Here is a 22,125-nt window from a genome sequence, read left to right as displayed (position 1 = left end):
ATATTTTGTGTAGTGCTTTGGGACTCTAGGTATAAAGAGTGCACTTCAGGGGGAATAAGAATGACACCCTAATGATACTGTTGTGGAAAATGTGAAACTTTGACTATCCTAAGACCCCTGTTCTTTTGGTTATAAGCAACTTTAGTAGACTTCGTTAGTTTTGCAGGTTTTATTTCTTGTTAGTCATATTAGTGAGGTGGGTAATTTATCTCTCTGTAGAGGAAGCATTTATATGTGTATATGTATAGGTATGTTTTCTATATAGATATAGTAGGTTTATGTGGCAAGGTTTTGGTAGCAGGGGGCCATAGGGGTGGCTTCTGTGAGAAGGATCTAGAAGCTGCCCCATGTTTGGTAAGGGCCCCACTGCTGACCAGAGCTGAGTCAATAAGTGATGTTGTTTGCGCCTCTGTGAGAGCATATTTAAGACGGGGAAAAAAAACGCTGCACCACCCAGCAGCTGGGAGAGTGAGAGGAGTGAGGAACAGCCTTGCAGGCATTGAGGTCAGTGAAGAAGGAGGGGGAGAGGTGCTCCAGGTGCCGGAACAGAAGTCCCCTGCGGCCTGTGGTGAGGACCATGGTGAAGCAGGCTGTCCCCCTGCAGCCCATGGAGTATCATGGTGGAGCAGGGTTCCATGCTGCAGCCTATGGAGGAGACCATGGTGGAGCAGGTGGACCTGCATTAACGGAGACTGTGGCCTGTAGAGGACCCCTACCGGAGCAGATTCCAGGCCGGATCTGTAGGTTGTGGAGAGGAGCCCACACAGGAGCAGGTGACCTGGCAGGAGCTGCTGCCCGTGGGGGACCCAGGCTGGAGCAGTGTGCTCCTTAGGGATGGACCCCATGGTACAGACCCATATCTGGAGCGGTTCTTGAAGAGCTGCTGCCTGTGGGAAGCCCACGCCGGATCAGTTCAGCAAGGACTGCATCCCATGGGAGGGACCCCACAGCACAGGGGACGAGAGTGACTGAGAAGGAGCGGCAGAGAAGAAGCGCTATAACCTGACCATAACCCCCATTCCCCCGTTCCCCTGCACCACTTGAGGGGAGGAGGTGGAAGAGGGTGGACGCGGGGGGAAGGTGCCTTTAGTTTCTTTCCTTTGTTTCTCACTTCTCTAGCTTGTTACTAATAGGCAATAAATCTTACTATCTCCCTATGCTGAGTCTGTTTTGCCTGTCATGATACTAACTGTGCGATCTCCTTGTCCTTATCTCAACCCTTGAGCCCCTTTCATCGTATTTTCTCCGCGTTCCTCTTTGAGGACGGGGAAGTGAGAGAGCAGTTGTGGTGGAGCTCGGCCGTCCACCCGAGTAAAACCACCACAATAGAGAACTGTTGTCCTTCATTAGTAAAATGACAGCATTTTGTTTACTGTGATCATGTAACATTGCCTAACAAAAGCAGGTTGGCTGTTTGCAGAAGCAGGAAAGGAGTAGCACTATGAATCTAAATTTTCCTTTATTCAACTTTATGTATTCCACATATTCATTGACTAGGCATTTCTCAACCACGTATAATTAATATATTTTCTTTTTGTCGGTGTAAATCATTTTATTGAAAACTATGTTGATCGTACTACAACATTTGCAATGACCTTAGAATTTCTTGTATCAAATTAACTAATTGCAGTCTGTGTTATCTGTAGGTATGTTTTCATATAACAGGTTGTAAGTTTCAGTCTAATTTCAGTACTACATATTTGTAACTCACAGATTGTAAGTTTCAGTATTAAATTCAGTGCTACATATTTGTTTTGATACATCCTCACTATAATTACTATATTTTGATACGTTCTCACTATAATTGCATTGATGTTTTTTCAGTACTCATGGGTAAGAGAAAGGAAGAAAGTGTTTCAAAGCCTCGATCCCATAAAAGACAGAAGCAAGAATTCACAGATGAGCACAGTGATGAGTCGAATGATGAAGAAAACTCACTGTTCTCATTTGATAGTAATTTCTCTTCTGTGTCGGTAAGTTGCTTTAAAAAAAAATCCAAAACTAAGAAAATTGATGTATAAAATTCTGTCTTTAGTTGATGTTGAAATAAGTCTTGTATGTAGGCTTCAACTGAACCGATCTAAAAGAAAATAGAGATAATGTCTGTAATGAGAACTTCTGAATGAGTTTGTTTTTAACATATTTTTGTGAATCATGTAGTTATGACAGTTGATCATAAAATAATAGTATTCTGGTTTTATGGAATGAATGCTACTGAAGTTGACAACTAAGTAAAGTTGAAAGATTCTGTTTAATAGAAGTATGGCATATTTGGTTTAGGGCTGTAGGAAAAGCAGAAAAAATACTTAGAAAAACAAATGATTTACTAAAAGATGCTTTCTTTTGTATAGCTGACACTTTGAAATGACAATTAAAAATGTTTGAAATGCTTGTTTTGGAAGTGAAACTTGAAAATGGGAATACTTTTTTTCTCTTTTTCTGTAATAGTTAGATTATAATTTGATGTTGGACTCTTAAAAATATTTTTTAGCACACAAATAACAGTCTTGTATGTTATACGACACTAGGGTTGGTTTATGATCCACAGAGCTGTAACTCCGCTCTTAATTTTCCTGAAATTTTCTGATAATTTTCCTATTCTGTGTCATTGGATTTTTTATTTTTCCTGAAAACTTTGCTTGCATAGAAAACATTGTTTTTCTGAAGCGTTGAAGATAAAGTTACCTGTCAAAATAGCATGAGTTGAACATTGGGGTGTCCCTTTCATTTCTAGTTTCATTTCCTCCTTCCTAACTTAATTCTATGTCCCTTTTTCGAAGTTGTACTAGGACTTCTCAGTGTTGTTTAAGTAACAAAATCTTTCTATGATGCTCTTTACTTACTGCTCTAATAACTGTATTATGATCTTGATCTTTTATATTAATTGGAAGTTATTTATGGCAAGAACTGAAATTTGCCATTGGTAAGAGTTAAGTTTTGGTAACCATTTTGATCTTAATGTATGTAATAAGCAAATTTTCACAATATCATGAAACCCTTCCGCTGTTCTTGTGGTTTGTTAACATGGATGGTTTTTACCATAGTCATTTGAATTCTCATTAAATTTAAAATAGATGAAATGTAGTTAATTAAAATGCACACAACATAATATCTGTTTAGACTGTAGGAGATGTTGGGATAATTGAAAGTATCCAGCTGAAGAACTTTATGTGCCATTCCATGTTGGGACCGTTTCAGTTTGGATCAAATCTCAATTTTGTTGTTGGAAACAATGGAAGTAAGTATTGATTGCTATGTCAAAAGACTGCTTTTGTTAATAATTTAAAACATCAGATTTTGATTTGAAGAAAAAAAAAAATACATAGTTAAGCTAGCAATTCTAAGAATGTAGGTTGGTTCAGTTTTAGACTCAGGAATCCCATGGGTCTGTAGTCCAGAGATGATGAAAAAGTGAAGTTTTAAATTCAGAGGTTTGCAAATGGTAATATGAGTGCAAAACATTTCATTATATAAATTTATGATTAATTCAAACATAAGCTTCATGTACTCATCTGTTCATTTTAAAATACATAGTAATTGTCCAAGTTTATGTCAAGAAGAAGCTGTTGTAGAAGATGTGATTCCTTTTGCAACTTCTTTTGGAGGGAACATTTCAAAAATTAAATGTAAATGTTTAGAGCTTAAAACCTTTCAGTTAACTGAATGATAATATGTATTTGATTTCTTCTCTCGTATAAATGTATTCTGCATGCTTGTAAGGAAGGGAGTTTCCTTTCCTCCTGAGGTAGGACATCTTGTTAAATGCATATTGCTGAAGAATAGTAACAGAAGTTTGGCTCGGAATGATTTTTTTTGGGGGGGCTTAGGAATGGATTTTTTGTTTTGTTTTTTTTGGAATTGTTTATTCCTACAGCTATGACTATTTTATGTATCTGACATAAATTGAAATTTAAGTGCTTGAATACATAAGCAGTCAAGCAAAAATCTATAATGTGAATGAATTGGATAAAAAGTCGCAAGAACTTAAAAAAAATAAAGTAAAATAAAAACTTTAATGCTTCTATTACAGGTGGAAAAAGTTCTGTGTTAACTGCTCTTATTGTTGGACTTGGTGGAAAAGCCACTGCTACTAATAGGGGTTCCTCATTAAAAATGTTTGTAAAAACCGGAGCAACGTAAGTAAAACTTGTTCATTTTATGATGGGATATGTAGATTAGTGATTTTGGTTATGGTTAGCTCATCAGCCTTTTGTTAACTTCATTTTCTCTATTTTCCCACTGGGCGTAACTCAAAGGGGAAAAAAAAAAGCAAAGCATAACACTTCCATATTAAAAATAAATAAATAGAAATTTACCAGTAGAATGCCACTAGCGCTCAACTAACTAAGGCATAGCAAAATGTGCTGCTTCTGGCCTAGTTCTTGTATATTGCTTTCATGACATACTTGAATATCCTACAGAAGGATTTGAGTTCTTTAAAAACAAAAAACACAAAACATAGGAAATGAGTTAACCTCACTGCTCACAGAATAGTGATAAGTATTCTGTCTTGTGATGTGTGAGTGCAAGGACTTAGACATGCAGGTTCTTTATTTAATGCGAAGGAAGTGAATTTGTGTCTGCAGCAAGAGTGGGGTTAGTATGTTTAGGGGAACCAAAAAAAGATGGGAGGAGGTTTAAAAGGTTACATTTACGTAGTGCTGTAACTCAAGAGTCCCAGGCCTTTCCTTTCGGAGGTGCCTGGTACTACAAATTTTTGCAATATGTGCCTTGTACATAATAACACTTTATCATCAAGCAGAAAATCTGAATTCAGAATCAAAACCACAACGCTTCTTTCCTAGAAGAATGCTTTAAAGCAGTGAATTATAGGTTAATTTCATTAGGCATGGTTTACAGAAGCCAAACAGCTTTTCACCCCAGAAACCAGTCTGGGGACAGTAGAACAACCGAAAATGAACTTGATTCTGCAACTTAAACATGAAGGCAGTCAGATGGGAAGGAAAGGTGGGAAGGAATCTGCTTTCACAACTATTTGCTTTTGACTCGTGACTTACCTGAAGGTGCAAAAGGACAGTGAGTAGCAATGTTTCTGGCTACATGTCAGTTTTGGCTCAAACAGCACCAGTATGTTTTATTCTTATTTGTACTATGACTGATTTTCAGTTATGACCTACACAAGACGTGACAATTTTTGTAGAAAATTAGAATGTTCTGATTTTTTTTTTTCATTTGGAACTAATTTCAGTTGCCTGTGGTGGTTTGTGTTTGTTTATTTGTTTTAAAGCTCTGCAGATATCTCAATAACGTTGCGAAACCAAGGTAGAGATGCATTTAAACCAGAAGTGTATGGTGACTCTATTATCGTGAATCAGCACATTAATCTGGATGGAAGCAGAAGTTACAGACTAAAAAGCAAATCTGGTTGGTAGTAGTCTTTAAAGCTCTTTAAATATTCTCATTGCCTTAAATGCCTTGTTTTTAATGACAGATAGTGTCTTATAAGGTCATCAGTTTTGCATTTACCTTAACGTCTTAGACATTTTCATGTTAGAGTGTAAAAAGCAGTTGTGTCAGGTTCTGCGTGATGTGAGGTCATACAGTATTATGTATTATGTAGGGTTTGTTTCTTGTTGAATTATCTGATTTACCTAAATTCTGTCATAGAGGAATTGAAGTAAGGAGTGGCTTTAACTAGAAGTACAAATTTCTGTGCAAATGCAAATATCATATTGGAAAGATAAAATATATGTGTATATCTTGTTTAGGAATAAAGCACTGATACAAAAATACTAATCTAATTTATCTTCAATAAGCACTAGATTGAACAAAAGGTTGGAAGGTTGCATGTCTCTTTTCTTTGGACCAATTGTTATTCTCTCTCTCAGGGACCATAGTTTCTTCGAAGAAAGAGGAACTCTTAGGAATACTGGATCACTTTAACATACAGGTAATTGATGCAGTATTTAAATTCTGTGTAGTTTAAGGCGTACTATATTAGTACATATGTTTTATAATTCTTTAAATAAATGCAGTGCTTCTCATGTAAAATGAGAGAATTTCACCTTTTGCATGTTCTTTCATGATCACTTCCAAAGACAAAAGAAAATTTAGTTTTATGAACCTCGGATAATGCAGAATAAGACTGTCCCAGACAAGTAAATGTTTGGTGTAATCTGCAAACTTTTGAGTTATGTATTGTATTAATGAAAGTCTTAGCTTAGGTAAGTTTCTTTCATACCTGGAGCCTATTATTTATTTATTGTTCCCCTGATTGTGATTTTCAACTTTTGCTGTGCAGCAACGTGGTAGATTTTTTTAAAATTTTTTTGCTGCCTAAGTGACTAAGGAAAGATTAGGTGGTGTATATCAAGTATAAAATATTCAAAATATTCAGCCTGTCAAATAATATAAACTTCACTTACTGTGTATTGACTTTATGTTGTGGGAACTTCTGTAAGAATATGACAGTTCAGTTCATTGAATTCAATGACAGTTCATTGAATTGAATGATGTACTTTGGGGAATTAAATAAAGACAAATTAAATGGCATTGGATGAAATTCCCAATGTTAATCTTGTTAAATAAATAGATAAAACAAGTACTTTCCAGAAGACACTTTTCTTCCTGAAAACGGTTCCTTCAAAGTCACACACAGTTGTGTTTGGAGTGTGGGTTGTTTTTTCTGTGTGCGCGCGCATGGTTCCCATCTCAACTCTAATCGCAGTTACATGATGTCTCTTTTATCTGAAATAAAAATAAAGTAGTGCATTGAATGTTGCAGGTAGATAATCCCGTTTCTGTTTTAACTCAAGAGATGAGTAAGCACTTCTTACAGTCTAAAAATGAAGGTGACAAGTATAAGGTAAGAAAAATCTTTTAGTATGTTGACTAAAGGTAAATTTTAGTTTGGTTCAAGTAATTAAAAAATGCACTCCAGGAAAAGAAAAATATTTGACACAAAAAATACAGGTTTGAAAATTTTAGAGGTGTCATCTGGGGAAAAAAATAATTTTCAGAATTCTTGACTTTAATTATCTGATTGTAGCAGTTGTCCACTTGCAGAAACAGTTTTCTGAAGTTTCTTTTCTCTAAAAGCATTGATCAAATTATTAAACTTTTTAGGATGCTGCTGAGTTGCTTCATGATTTTTGCACAAGTTATTTTGCTTAATGTATCAGTTATTGTACATAGTTGGGTTGAGTGGTCTTTCTATGGTAATTACATAAAGTTCACTTAGGTAAGCTACTAAATATGACATCTGAATATTTTTATTCTTTTATAGTTTTTTATGAAGGCAACTCAGCTGGAGCAAATGAAAGAAGATTATTCATATATTATGAAAACTAAAGAAAATACAAGTCTTCAGATAGAACAAGGAGAAGAGGTATGTTAAAGTCACAGTAATTATTAACACAGTCTTGAGCACTGAAATAACTAATAGTTAAAACTATGTAGTTTTGACTTGTTCTTAGTGTTAAACTTTCAGAACAATCTTTCCAACATTTCATGTTGCATTATAGCTTTATATAATGCAACATGAAATTTACATTAAACTACAATTGAACTTTTTTTAAAGCGTCTCCAGGAGCTTAAGCTGCTTTATAAAGAAAAAAAGGAACGTTACAGAAGCATTGGGTTTGTGAATGAAATGCGAAATCATCTTGAAGAGTTGAAACATAAAATGGCATGGGCTGTGGTAGGTTCCTTGTTCTAATGTTTCCTTATATAAAGCCACCTTTAAATTATTCCTAAACTGCTGCAGACATTCTGATATGTGCTAATATTTAGGTGGGTGAGATGGAAAGAGAAATACAGCCAATCAGAGAAGGCATCAGAGCTGAAGAAGTAAATACAGAAAAATTTGATCAGAAGCTAGCGGAATGCCAGGTACATGTAAAGTTTAAACCATATTTCAGTTTTTGGGTTTGGTTTCTTGGCTCAAGAATAGAAACAATATTGAAAACTATGCTTTTCCTTTAGCTTGTAAACAGACTTTATAGGCTTTTTCAAGGCTCTGTAGCCTTATAGATACTAGTGGTTACTGTCTGCAAATGTTTACTTAACAGTAACATCTGCATGCCACATCCAATTGGAGAAAAATACTAGGACACTTTGTTTCCTGCTGTTTGTTAGGGGTTTATGTTAGTGGTTTTCATTTAGGTAGTAATTACACTTCTTTTACTGTGAATTTTGGATGGCTACCATTGCTTATCACAGTGAATGTCAACTTAAATTGTTTCATCATTGCGAATACTTTTTCAGTGTCTACTTCTTTTAACAGTAGAGTATCTTTCAGAGATCTGTCATGTTAGGTTTCCTTGGTTTTCAGTGCACTGAAGATCAATGTCTGATTCCAGGAGACATCTAGAAATTAAACAGACTCTTTAGATGGTACTTAAAACATCTGGAGGTAGCAGGAAAGAACAATACTGCAAAGCATTCAGAGTTGCAATGACATGTATCATTTGCAGGGAAATACTAGGCACTGTTATTTTAAACTTTTCAGTCTTTTGAAATTCCTCTAATTTTTCTGAATTGGCACTTTTTTTTTTAATATGGAAAATACCCTAAAAGTATATTTTGTTTTAAAATTTATGTGTTTTTTACTGTATGGCCAAACATGTCTGAGAAATATTGAATAAACATCGTCCAGATACTGGTGTCACCTCTCTTCACTTGGCCTTATTGTAGTTAGAGTCCACTGTTTTGAGTAAAGCATGAGTAAGAAAAATAAGATGTGATAGTTTCCTGAGTGTGTTCCTATGTTAATTTTCCTCTTTACATATTGTGAATGACTTGTGAGATGTGTCAGCAGATGGATTATTTTAGGTCATACTTCTATAGCATGAAGAGGTTTTGAAGAAAATTTTGTTTCATTAATACTTGTGCATCATTTTCTTTTTGTCCTAAAGGTTAAAGTAAATGAAGCAGAAGAAAAGTACAAAACAATACAAGAGAAATTAGTAACAATAAGTGAAGAAGCAGAAACCCTGCATCCTCAGTGTATTTTATTAAAAGCTGATGTGCAGGCAAGAAGAAAAGCAGTTAACGAAGTTGAGGTAGGCAAAGCAACTTTCAAAGTTATATCATACTGATTTAAAGTCTTAATTCTGTTCCTGCTCTACCCATGTGCTTCTCTATGTCCAAGCTTCCTGAATCTGTAGTATAGCTCAGTGTAGTTCAAAAAGGTGATTGCAAGTAGCTTTTCTTCAGGGTCATAGAATATAAAGATATAAAAAGATAGAAATAGATCTAACAGATACAGATCTTCACACAGGTGTTAAGCAATGGGCAGCTTCAGTCAGCATAAACATGATTTGAGAGTGTGAAAAGGGAGGTATAACAGTTAATTTGATTTTATAATAATTATTATTATTGGAAGTATTAGTAATTGTTTGTTGTTCAGATGCAACTCAGTGTTTACTTTCTCAAAACTGTATTTCTGTCTTGAAATTATTCTTGTTTTTGCTAAGCTAATATGTCCTGTTTCCTTCACAGGTGCTTTATAACCGTGTCAAAACTGAGTTGAAACGTCTGGGAAAAGATGATGAACAGCTGCGTAACCGAATTGAAGAAATGAAAAATAGGTAAATACAGATATAGTGATTATGGTGTATATTTATTGTATAGATATGTACAGACTGAGCTCTTCTGATTAATGAGAAAATCTGTAGTAACAGAAAACAGTTGTTTAATCTTTAGAAGGGTCTAGTTAAACATTTAAATGTCTCTGGTCCTCCTTCTTTGTATACCAAGATTTTGACTGGAAGGTCATGAGGCAATTGGGCAGAAAAAGGTTTTCTTTTTCCTTTTTGACAGTATACATTTTTCTTCCTTATACAGTGTTGCAAAACAAGTACTCTTTAAAATGATTATTATAGGAATGTAATGGGAGAACTGTGTGATTGCAAATTTAAAATTAAAACAATCACTATCTCTGATTTGTAGATCTTGTGAATGCTCTGAATCTTAAATACAAGTTTTTTGATTCATAGATCTATATGTGACTACTAGAAGTTTACATATCAAAAGTAATATTTTGTTAAAACTATCTATCATTTTAACTAAAATTAAGTAAACCATGCAAATTATGCAGTTTTTAAAATGTTGAAGTGTGATCTTTTCTAGTGCTAATAGGATTTCAGCTCCTGAAAAGTTGGAAAAACAAAGGAAAATTGCACAGTTAAAAGAAAGGTTACAGGCATTTCATGATGAAGAAGTGATGATTGGCCAACAGATCGATCAGTTTCAGCAGGCTATTTATAAACATAAGGAAGAACATGTTAAACTTAGGTAAGTTAGAGGTGTTATCTTTAACTTCAAATTATGAGAGATCTTCTCTTATATACCTGCATTTCATTGCATTCCTTGAAGTATTGGGTTTCAGTTTCTATAATTGCTTTTGTTTGTTTGTTGTTTCTCTTTCCTTCCTAGTTTGTCTTAGGAATTGCTAAACTTTTCTCCGCCAAGTATGACTAAATTCTGAAACTTTTGGAGAATAAACAAAACTGTTATGTTATTAAAGGTGAAAGGTAATACCAATTTAAAGCCTGGTTTAAATCCATGCTGCAATTTGATGTCCTTCTTTCTTCCCATCGTCTGACACTTACTCTCATATCATCAACCTATGGGAAGACTATGATTTGCATTATTTTCATGTTTTATATGCTAGTAAATCCCGGTATGATGTCATAAGATCTATAACATGATGTAACAAATTACATACTCTTTAAGATAATTACTGTATCTATAATTAAATGTAAATTTATAGAGACTTTAAACCACTTGCTTCAAATGTCTCTAGCTCATAAATGAACTAGAAAAGCAAAGCATTCGTGTGCTGTGGTTTGGAAACCTGAACTTGAGCAGTGGTTACCGGAGGGGGTTATGGTTATTGTTGCCATTTATTGTTTAATGAGATTTGAGAATTGTTGCACATTGTACATGATGTGTTATTCAAAACGTCTTTTAGCAATTATTAAAGCCAATATTTTCTTTCTTCTGTTGAAGATCTTTGTAGAAGAGGGTGAAATTGAAATACGAAAATAGAAAGTTATATTGATTTTCTATTTTGTTATTTTTTGCTTATAACATGTATTACTGTGTAAATAATCTAGGATATGAATTTACAGTTTGTTAGGTGTCTTTGAGTAAGACAAAATTCATCTTAGAACATTGTCTTGCTGTTGTGCTTTTTGCTTCAGTTGTTTTTTTCACCAAGTAAAATTGTTTATCAATATGTATCTCTAGTATTCTGTATTGCTTGATATAATTTTGATGTTTTTACATCTGCTTTGGCATTTGTATCTGTGTTGTGTGTGCTCTTCTCTTTGTACCTTTCACCATGGTAAAATCATGTAAAACTATGTTGCAAAGTGGCATCTTGTGTTTTTTTGTTTTAATTTTTTTGTCTCATGTTTCTTAAAGCTTTAAAATAATTGTGAGTTTGTAGCTTGTTGTACTTTGATGTATTGAGGTCTTGTCATGCTATCCTATCATATTAATACTTGAAAAATAAGACCACAATTATTTCTCTAAAATTAAGGCTTTGTAAGCTGTTGCTACTGAAAAAAAAATCTTTTCTTTTAGGAGAGAAGACAGTGATATGAAACGAGAATTGGATGCTAAGCAGAAACAGCTGAGAGAGCTGAGAGATAGTAAAACAAATACCTTTAAAAGATTTGGACAACATATACCATCATTTCTTGAAGCAGTTGAAACAGCCTATAGGCAAGGGCGCTTTAAACGCAAACCTGTTGGACCTTTAGGTAAGAATAACAGCTGAAAAATACGGTTTTGGGAATATTTCTTTACAGATTTTCTTGAAGGGCTGCTGCTGTCAACAATTAATTTTTAAAAAAGCTATTTGTTATTCAAGGAGTTCAAGATATATCTTTCTTCTGTAATCCCTGGACTAATGTTTTTATTTTGGTAGACTTATCTTTTGCTTCTGTCCTTTTTATCATATTATCTAGGTAAAATCTGCTTTTCCTCATCTTGCAGCTGTTTTTATTATGGTATTGTAGGTAGTTACAATGTGAAATTTGCAATCCCTCCAATTCCTGCACGACCTCTGAACTTTGACTTGGTTTCATGGCTTATTACTGATATTGTTTTAATTCATCCCTTCAGGCTTTTCTCTATTTGTGGAAAAAAATGAGGTTGGGGGTTTAAAAGGTTTCCTTGTTTTTAAATTTGGATGGCATGAAAGGCTCACTTATATTCATGAAAGGGCATCTGGCTAAATGGTGTGATACTAGCAGTATTTCTAGGACTTCTGGGAAGAAGTTCGGAGACTTTGGGAGATTATGCTGTCATCTTAGAGCTGTTCCCCTCTGAGTCTGGGTAATTTTCTTCTGAAGACATCTTAAATAAAAAAATTGTTTGGCTGTCATACCAACTCTCGAATTGTTTATTTCATGAAGATATTTTAAAACCCATTTCAGAGTGGTGTTGTAGAGCAGGAGAGTTTTGAGTGGAATTACAAGGTTTGAAGGGGCTTGTCAAGTATCATAAGTTGCGTAGCTGAGGACTTTGCTCTTAGTTTACACAGACCATGCTAACCGGAACTCCAGAGGAGAGTTGAGTCTGGTTGTAAGGTCTTGATGCTGCTTACTTGGTGAGGTGTGTTGCAGAAAGGTCTCTTCCCTCAAAATCTTTCTACTCACCAACAGAGGAATAATTTATGATAAGGATGGATTGGGTGTTTCAGTGATGTGTTGCAATGCAGTGAACATTTAAAAGCATAGAGTAAATAGTTATTAGAAAAGCAGGTTTACTAGTTCATAGGTCTGATAAAAATCAGGGAAATAGAGGGGAAAAAATCCCGTTTGGTGTACTAAACAACAACAACATCAACAAAAAAATTGTCACAAAAACTGTTTGGTTTAATTATTGAAGAATTACAGTTGAAAGAGTCAGTTCTATGTGTGGCTGTCAGTGTATCTTATCTATGGTGTAGGTACTTGGAAAACTAGGTATTTACTGCAGGGTGGGGATGTGTGAACGCTACTACTCATGACAGGTGATACAATGGAAATCCTCATGTTAACTTGTAGCATAGTTTTCCTCTGCCTTCACCCTTAGAGCAATTAATAAGCAGTCTTTGCCTTGATACGCTCTTGCTCTGCTGCCATCAAATTAATATCTTAAGGGAGTTAGTGGCCTCTGAAAGAACTTCTTAAAAAACAACAACAAAAAAAGTGTAGGCCTCTAGGAAGACAAATTATGCCTGTGGTGTCAGGGTAGCTTGTCTGTTGTGGAGCCATTTCTTTTTTAGTGAACTCTTCTTTTTGTTCTTGTAATAGAGGTTTATTTTATTTCAGACTCTTTAAAAAGGAAAGAAAGAAAACAAAAACACAGTGGTAAAAATGCATTATGTAAGTATATGTTATGGAACAAAGCTCCTAAAGCCTTGTCTTGTTTGCTTGTTTAGGTGCTTTCATTCATCCGAAAGATGCTGAACTGTCCTTGGCTGTTGAATCTTGTTTAAAGAGCTTACTTCAGGCATTTTGCTGTGATAATCATAGTGATGAAAGAGCTCTTCAGCAACTGATGGCGAATCACTATCCACGTGGGTTTAGACCTTCAATAATTGTAAATAAATTTCAGGATAAAGTTTACGATGTTAGACACAGGTAAGTTATGTTTTGAATTTTGTTATATAGTTGCAGTGGTTTAAATGGTTATCAGTTCAAAAGAATTATATATGATTTAAATTTGAAGAATTTCTTGTGAAATTTATGTATGTTGTTCGGTGTATTTCTTTTTTTTTTTTTTTTTTTTAGAGGAGTTCATCATCCAGAATTCCCATCAGTTCTCACAGCATTGGAAATAGATGATCCAGTGGTTGCCAATTGTTTGATCGATGCGAGGGGTATAGAAAAAATCCTGTTAATTAAAGTAAGGCTCTCCCCTCCCTACTGGTCTTTAAAGAAAGGCATTATCTATTTATATTGTAGATATCCAGTTCAGTTCCTCCTCTGTTTTTTGTCTCTGACTGGCAGGTAGAGGTGTGGTGACTCTTTTTTTTGTGGTTTTGGTGTGTTTTTTTATTTTCCATCTCCAGAAGCATAACTTACAGACACACTGAGATGAAGTCCGTGATGGCCTTACAGACAATAACTGCAACAATTATCTGTGTTACAATGTAGTCCGTACACAGATGCCTTTCCACTGAAGGGTTCCCCATAAAAGGCCCTCTTGACATGCAATAAACTGTCAGTATCCCACTTTTTTTTTTTTTTTTTTTTAATCGTGGGAGGGACAGAGTAAACTGACAACCCATCATGGACCTTCTTTCTATATTTCTAGTTTTCCAGTGTAAACAACCTGTGCGCCTCTGATCAGTTTCCTAATTTCTGGCTTTTTACTAATTTATGGATTCAGTATGTGTCAGTTTTGCGTCATCCACGTGTTACTAAAACTTGCAACCAACCCCTGCCAGTTGTACCTAGCGAAGAGCAGGCTTGTGCTTGAGAGTTCCGAAGCTCTTTTTTGGACATTCACTCACCCACACCTACATGAGATTATCTGTTGTCTGAGAGTGTTCACAGCCTAACTTATTCTTCACCTACCACAACAGCCAAAGCCACTTCAGTCTACGTGCTGTTAAAACATTTGAGATGAGAGGGTGCAAAGAAACATGTTTATGGTTAAAGACTGGTTTAAGAAAAAAGTTAGTTATGAAGAAAGACTTTTTTTTTGAGGTAACTTGCAACTAGCATTGTGTTAAGATTCTGTAATTTTGATAATGTTTGTTTTTTTGATCACTATAAAAGCACGTTAATGAACTATTTCCTGCTGTTGCATGGTTTGTTTTTCTTTTTTTACATTAAAGAAAATGTGTATTTTAATTATTTTTATTTTTCTGCTACTAATTGAAGATACAAACTCCAGCAGATAAGATTAAAATACGATGTACGGTTGTTTTTATTTTTAACTTTATTTACTTAAAGTTAAATTTTTGTGGACTGTTTTTTCTCTTAAAAAACACTTTTCCCAGTCTCCAGTCTGGCATTCCTACTGGAAGAGACTTCTTATGCTCTGTCTAGTCCAGAGCTGACTGGCTGTTCAGCATGTGTGGCTGTTACTGAATGGGTTACGTAATGGCCAAATCACCCATCCTTTTCTTTTGGCAGGAATACTAGTTTTGATCTTCCTCCTCTGCTTTAACCAACTGCTGATTTTCATAACATGATCACCTTTGAAACAACTTCAACTGAATCTGAAATATGGCTGTATAAATGTTAATTTCTTCAGACAGAGGCCACACTTATGGCTGCTTAATCCGGCACTAACAGCAGTTTTTACTAGCAGATTTCCTCAGCCTTTATTTAATGCTATGAGCTAATTATAAGGGATTGATCAGACTACAGAATCCACAATTTAGAGAAATTTGTACCAGAGTAAAAGAAAATGGCAACTGAATAAGTGTGTTGTTTAAGAACACAAATGTCTTATTCAACAAAGAAAAGCAGATTCTTGACACTACATACTCTAAAATTAAAATTCATTTCTGTATTTCTTATTTTTCATTAGGAATGTAAATGATTTCTGAGTGAGAGAACTTCTCCATTAGTTTTAAAGTAGTATCTTTAATTACAGTGGATTTTCTATAGGTATGATAAGGCAATTGTATTTTTCAGAGTAGCCGTAAAGCTCGTGAAGTAATGCAGTCTAATAATCCTCCAAGAAATTGTAGAGAAGCTTTCACTGCTGAGGGTGATCAAGTATTTGACAGACGATACTATTCTTCTGACTACCACAGACCCAAGTATCTCAGCAAAGATGTTGAAGCAGAAATAAGGTTAGTATCTTGTAGCATTGTGCTTCTAAAAAGTGCGTTTGTTGACATGAATAGTAGAATTGCATGTTTGTCTATTTAGATGTATGTGCATGAGAAACATCCACCTTCCACTACTCCTGTTTCGCCATTTTCTTTTTTGACAACTCTGGACTCCTGAGAGCTTTGCATTCCAATTCCAATGCTTTTACTTTCAAAATGTTAGTTTCTCTTTTAAAATATGTTTGGATTTTATGTTTAGAGCTTTGGTGTTTCTTTATTGATCAGCAAAACCATCCCATGCATAAGATTAAGATTCTTTTTGTGCTTTTGTACCTTTTTTTGTCACTTGTTAACTTACTCGTGTATGTCTGTGTTTTTGTGTGTATATAATATCTCAGTATCATTTTTTTTTTCCAAGTCATTTGGAGAATGAAGTTGCAAACAGGAAGGCGCAGTTGACAGCATGTCAGCGACGTTTGTATTCTGTTGAAAATGAGATTAGGCAGAATGAAGATCATCTTCATCGTCATCGACAACACCAAAAAGAACTACAGGTAGAAATAGGTGTTGTGTCTAAAGATTAACCCTAATCATTTTTTTCCTATTTCACTTTGACTTCTATACTATATTTTGTGTGGATGATAGTTTTTCAGTATTTATGCTTGCTTTTGTTCATTTGGCATTTGTGCAAAAACACAAGGGTCTACATGTTAGTATCTAGAGGATGTTTTCATTGTTTAGGACAACGTGATTCAAGTCATATCAATCATGGCATATGTTGCTGTTGTTCTATGTGGTATCTTTTTTTTTAGTTGTACTAAATCGCAAATTAAATCTCTACTTCTTTTTTGTTGTGATGCAGAAAAGGAGTTGGAAGGAAATTGCTGCAATATTTGATACAAGTTTCTTTTTCCTGCTTTCTCCTTTATTTCTGTTGAGTCTTACTTATTAATTCCTAGAATCTTGTTTCTCTTTGTTCTCTTCATTTATGTTCTTTACACGTTTCAATAAATTGAGTGTTTCATGCTTTTAAACTTTTGGCTTAATCTGATTTTCTGTATAAACAAACCATTTACAACCATTAGTCTTCGTTTTCTGCGCGATTTCCAGTTCTGGTAGGTAGGATATGTATGTGGTGGCTAATGATGCCACTGTTGGGCAGCATAAGACAATAAATACTATATAAGTAAAATACTAATATATACTATATTAAGTAAATTACAAATAAGAACTAGCAAACAAGTAGCACGTGAACTCTTATTAATTTGATGAAGACAAGTATTTGAAGGACATGAAATATATTTTATTCATGTTGAAAGGAAATGTAGTAATAATGATTTTAAAGTGCATGTGACTTTCAGGGCAAGTTCTGCCTTATTAAAATGGATTCCATAGGTAAGTGGGAAGAATACTCTTCCTTAGGAAGTAATGAAGCTAAAATATATTACTTTCTGTATTGACTTCAATGAACTTATATGATCTTTTCTTTTAAGGTAAACTTAATGTATTTTCTTCCAGATAAAAATGAGAACAACAAATGCAGAAATAGCAGATCTTGAGAATACAGATGAAAACCAGTCAGTGGACATCCGTGTATTGGTAAGAAAAAAATTATTGAATTACGTCTAATAAGGATGTGAAATAATGTCTTTGAATGTTGATAATGATTTAAAATAAGAAGCAACTAAATACCGTAGATTACCATCTAAGGCACAAGTTGGATAAAATAGTGAAAAATCTTATACTTGAGAGAAGTCTACAATTATTGCAGTGGTAGAATTTTTGTGAGTGTTCATTTGTTTGTTTGGATTTTCCTCTATTTCTCACCTTCTTCAAACCAGTGTTACGGAAAGCAAGGTGGTGTTATAAAAGGATGTTCTCTGCATTTCCTTTCATCATTCCAGATACGCAGTGCCATAAAACTCTGGGGGGGGGGGGTAGTGATGTATGTTTGCAGTGATGTATGTTTGGAGGACAGAAATAACATCTTAGAAGCATAGATGAAGATCACTCTTTAGTGTAAATTCCCTCACAGCACTGCTTTCCTCTGTCCTGTATCCACAGTTCCTTGGTTTATGGTAAACTCATCATGCAGTTTTAAGGTTAAAATCCTAAGGAAGGACTGTAGTATTGTGATTCTTACGAAGTGCTTATCCATATGTTAAAATATGTAGTTAGTAATTTACAATCAAGATCTTAATTCATAGTCAGTCTGACAAATGCTGTTAATAATGCTGACTACAATTGTTTTGGTTAAATTCCATGCCATGGGATCAGTGAGAAGGTAACTTGCATAACCTTGTACCTTTTCAGTAAGTTGTCTTTCAGTATGTGAACATATTCATGTGAGTAAACCCTTCAAAACATACTCAGAAAGTAAAGTATTGGTAGATACAGATGCTGTGAACCCTTATATTTTGTTTCAAATCTTGTTTTGTTGGTTTAGAAAAATGTACATTGTCCTTTAAATGAAATAGAAAAGATCATATCTCTTTGTAGGGGAGTATCTTCCTATTTTTTGTAATTGAAAAAAAAAAAGGACAATTATTCAACAATAAAACTTTTACTGTTGAATTCTGACAATAGTCTTTTGCAGCTGGTAGTTTTACATATTTACTTCTCCTTAGTCCTTTCTTTGATTTTCATTAGTGTTTTTTTAATGCACTTTCTGATCACTTCTATGTGTTATTTGCTGTTCTTTCACTTACTTCTTTCATTTCTACATTGATTTCACAGTTGTCTGATTGTGAAAAAGAATCTTAGCAAAATACAAGGTTCCATTTACGTCTTTTTTCTGAATTTTTGGAATATTTGTCTTTTCAGAACAGAAAGTATGTATAATAGTAATCAATTAGGAATGGTATAATTTTCTAGGGAACAGTGAAAATCCACTTACTCTTCCTGTATTCCTCTGTATATGGAATGTATATCCTCTGTCACAGATCCAGAAGGAAGCCATAACGTTTTTTGTTTGGGAAATTACTGTAGTAAATCATTAGCATGGCTAATTCACAAAATCCTAGCCATCAACTCCCAAATTAAGTTCCCTTAATTTTCAGTCAGATAAAGAAGTTCCACATTTTCTTTTGCTATTTGATTTAGTGACCTCCAAGAGAATTCATCAGTCTGTTCTTTTGAGCCTTCGTGCATTACATTGAGCTGTTTTTTTTCCTTATTAGAGAGCTTAGAGTATTGCCTATAACCTGGTAATGATAATAAAATGAAAATCAAGTAGAGTGTAAATCAAGTAATGTGCAAATGTATGTACTCCTTTTGCTCTTCATTTTAAAATATTTTGACAGGAAGATGTGGCTGAAGAAAATAAAAAAAAGATGGAATCTGCAAAAAAAGAAATGCAGGAGCAAAGCAGAAGAATGGAAGAACTGAACAATATTCTCCAGGAGGCTGAAAAAAGATTTGAAGAAATAAAAGAAAAAATTCATCAAGTAGAAGAAATTGCTGGTCCAATTAAGGTACCGGTAACTCCATATTTTATTTTTTGTTCCCTTTGTGTGGCAACAGGAATGAGGTTAAACGGAGGCAGGAGAAAAGAATATGTTTGTTCCTAATACAGTTAAGAGCTACCTATGAGAATAGAAATAGGGCGTTCCCTCCAAAGTATGTCAAGAAATAAGCTTGGCAGTATTCTGAAGATAATGTTGATTGTTAAGTATAGTTGCTATAATATTTCAGGTTTAAAGATAGGTTATTTTGTTTTCAAGTGGTTTTAGTCAGGAATTGAAAAGGAAGGAAAAATAGTTTAACTGAATTTCTCCATTAAGTGCATCATATCTGTTGTTTTGGCTTGTTTGTTTCTGCTAAGGCCTGGCTAAAAATATGCATAATTGGTCAGTTTTCAAAATAGATTTTGTAGTTCTGTATGGAATGGTTGTTACTCCATGACGTTACATAATCACAGAAGGCACCATTATATGGTTTTGATTATATAAGGTCAAAGAAGAGACCTGGAAATCATAGAGAATTAACAAAGCTTGAGAAAAGTTGCAAATTGAAGGTAAATGCAAAATTTTGGTATTGGCAAATAAAATCCTAACAATCTCATGCTTTCAAGAATTAATGTTTTGAAAATGAAAATAAGAGTCCAGCATGTAAACAGAATTCTAAAGTTATAGAATGAGGAGACTTGTATGGAATGAGGAAAACGTCAGAATTATCACTGTAGGAATCTCTTGTATGCCTCACATAAATTGTGTATTGATATTTAGTCAGCTAGAATTAAGAAAGCAAGAGCAAACAGAAAGGGGTAGGAAAGTTAAGAAAGGCAACTGACAAATATATTACTTATATTTAACTATTGTGACAAAAAATAAAAAAATAAAAAACAGCATGATCACCTGTGAAAGGTGTGTACATATTTGAGAGATGCTTAGGAATCTAGCCCATACAGTTCACTTTTCATATCCTGAGTTATTCAAAAATAGGATGAATTAAACAAAGCGGACTCGGAGGTGGAAAACAGAAAACGTCGTTGGCAGCACTATGAAGACAGAAAGAAAGAACATCTGGCTTGCATAAAAAAACATAAAGAATTACTAGCTGCCAAAGAAAAAGAATTAGAGGTAGGTTTGTTTAATAGAAGTTTTATGGTCAGGATCCTTTGAAAATTTGGTAATAAATCATTCTTCTTGTACAACATACAAACCATGTTAATGCTCAGTTAAACCGAGTATTTTCTTAGCTGTATTCTAAGCTGTTCATATCTAAATCAAGTAAAATTCACATTGTTCAAATGAATCAGGATCTCTTTGGCAGAGCACCATCTCAGTCTTGATAGATAAGTTGATGGTTATCCATCTAGGACTTATTTTTCTACATTTATGCAATGCAAACATTAGAATGCTTTATTCCTAAAATACATATTTTAAGTTAAATTGAATAGTATTGTTTTGCTTTTTGGATGCTAGCTTTTTCTCTTGTAAGATCACATACCTGATCTTTCACATACTTCACTAATCAGGCTTTACTGACTAACTCTCTAGTCACATTGTTAAAGACTTTTGGAAGATGAAGCACTGTTGAAATAGGGTGCATTTAGTTCCTCATTTATCTGCATTAGATGAAAAATGCGAACGTATGAAAAGTTCTCAAGTGGGTACAGTTCTTAGCACTGAAGTAATTACCTACATATAGTTAGTATAGGGTGCATTTATAGTAAAATTATTGAATATATTGAGAACTTGAATAACATGAATAATGATAATAACTAATATGAAAATTTGTTTCTCTTAGAGGCCTTGTTTTTTCCATAGGACAAAATATTTGTTGCAAAGACTAACAGACTTTTTAAACCAAGTAATAATTGAATTTCAAACATTACTGTAGGAAAAAACTGCACAGGCTAGGCAAATCTACGCAGAGCGCATGGAAGTCAGCAGAACTGTTAAGAGTCTGGATGCAGAAATGAATCGCTTAAGAGAGAGGATAAATTCAGAAAAAAATCACCATGGAAACAGGGAAGAAATAATACAGTAAGTCATCTTTAATGTCTGTCTAGTTCAGGTAAGATGGAAGAGACTGGGGAAACAGCAGTTTTCTTACATTGAATTTATGTGTTTTAATACTTAAGTGCTGTATGTAGACTTAGAAATATGCTGTAATGACTGTCCAGTCAATCAGTACTGAATGGTTTTAGGAGAGTTGGACTGCCCCATCTTACACAGGGTTGATACTCTGAAGTTACTAATAATCAGACACTTGCTCTTTTAGTATTTAGAGGTACCCCAGCTATGACTAGGTGGTGTGAACAAAGCTCACTGTTGCTCTGGGATGTACTGAGCATTAAGCATGCTTCTAGTTTGAGTAGCTGATGTAGAATTTAGGTGGTTACTTGAGGTTTTGACTGCACTTCAAGAAAACAATTTCGAGAAGTCATTCCTCTTGGACATGGGGAACCTAATCATTATTTCTCCGTAGTGTGAGAGCTTCCATTTAAAAGGAAAACAAATAGAGGTAAAATGTAATAATTTGACTTGTTTTTGTTCATGAAAGATGGCTTACCTAACATGCTGAAATGCTTTTAGCTTTAATGTAGAGCCTCACAAAACATTTTTTGTGTGTGAATGAGTTGATTATTAAATTGTTTTTCAGCAATTGCTTGGTTTTAATGTAATGCATGCTAATGCTAGACTTTCTGTTAATTAAAACAGGCAATTTCTTGATGCAAAGGAAAGATACGAGGATGCAAACATTAAAGTAAAGAACTTAAAGAGATTTATTATGCTGCTGGAAGAAATAATGACACAAAGATTCAAAATATATCGACAGTTCTTAAGGTAAGTTAATTATGCTGTAATTTCAGTTTTCAGATGATAAGTACGTAGGTATGTATTTCTTCAATAATATCTTCAGAAAAT

The 22,125-nt window shown here is 34.3% G+C and overlaps 1 protein-coding gene across 4 annotated transcripts in view; it reads left to right on the top strand.

Annotated features, from left to right (window-relative positions):
- Positions 1-22,125, top strand: part of SMC6 (structural maintenance of chromosomes 6) — a 35,056-nt gene that overhangs the window by 4,514 nt on the left and 8,417 nt on the right. For 3 of the 4 annotated variants that reach the window (XM_035319952.1, XM_035319953.1, XM_035319954.1), the window contains 22 exons: positions 1,825-1,973; positions 3,121-3,238; positions 4,031-4,136; positions 5,249-5,385; positions 5,850-5,911; positions 6,746-6,826; positions 7,247-7,348; positions 7,541-7,660; positions 7,753-7,851; positions 8,877-9,023; positions 9,463-9,551; positions 10,078-10,257; positions 11,554-11,732; positions 13,400-13,601; positions 13,752-13,866; positions 15,612-15,772; positions 16,170-16,305; positions 17,270-17,350; positions 19,054-19,224; positions 20,194-20,331; positions 21,095-21,240; positions 21,919-22,044. In XM_035319952.1, coding sequence (XP_035175843.1) covers positions 1,830-1,973; positions 3,121-3,238; positions 4,031-4,136; positions 5,249-5,385; positions 5,850-5,911; positions 6,746-6,826; positions 7,247-7,348; positions 7,541-7,660; positions 7,753-7,851; positions 8,877-9,023; positions 9,463-9,551; positions 10,078-10,257; positions 11,554-11,732; positions 13,400-13,601; positions 13,752-13,866; positions 15,612-15,772; positions 16,170-16,305; positions 17,270-17,350; positions 19,054-19,224; positions 20,194-20,331; positions 21,095-21,240; positions 21,919-22,044 — 2,840 coding nt within the window. In that variant the 5' untranslated portion in view covers positions 1,825-1,829. The remainder of the gene's footprint in view (positions 1-1,824; positions 1,974-3,120; positions 3,239-4,030; positions 4,137-5,248; positions 5,386-5,849; positions 5,912-6,745; positions 6,827-7,246; positions 7,349-7,540; positions 7,661-7,752; positions 7,852-8,876; positions 9,024-9,462; positions 9,552-10,077; positions 10,258-11,553; positions 11,733-13,399; positions 13,602-13,751; positions 13,867-15,611; positions 15,773-16,169; positions 16,306-17,269; positions 17,351-19,053; positions 19,225-20,193; positions 20,332-21,094; positions 21,241-21,918; positions 22,045-22,125) is intronic. The other variant, XM_035319955.1, reaches the window with a different exon arrangement.

Source organism: Oxyura jamaicensis, chromosome 3 (assembly GCF_011077185.1).
Source record: "Oxyura jamaicensis isolate SHBP4307 breed ruddy duck chromosome 3, BPBGC_Ojam_1.0, whole genome shotgun sequence".
NCBI lineage: Eukaryota > Metazoa > Chordata > Aves > Anseriformes > Anatidae > Oxyura > Oxyura jamaicensis.
This window is presented reverse-complemented; position numbering and strand designations above follow the sequence as displayed.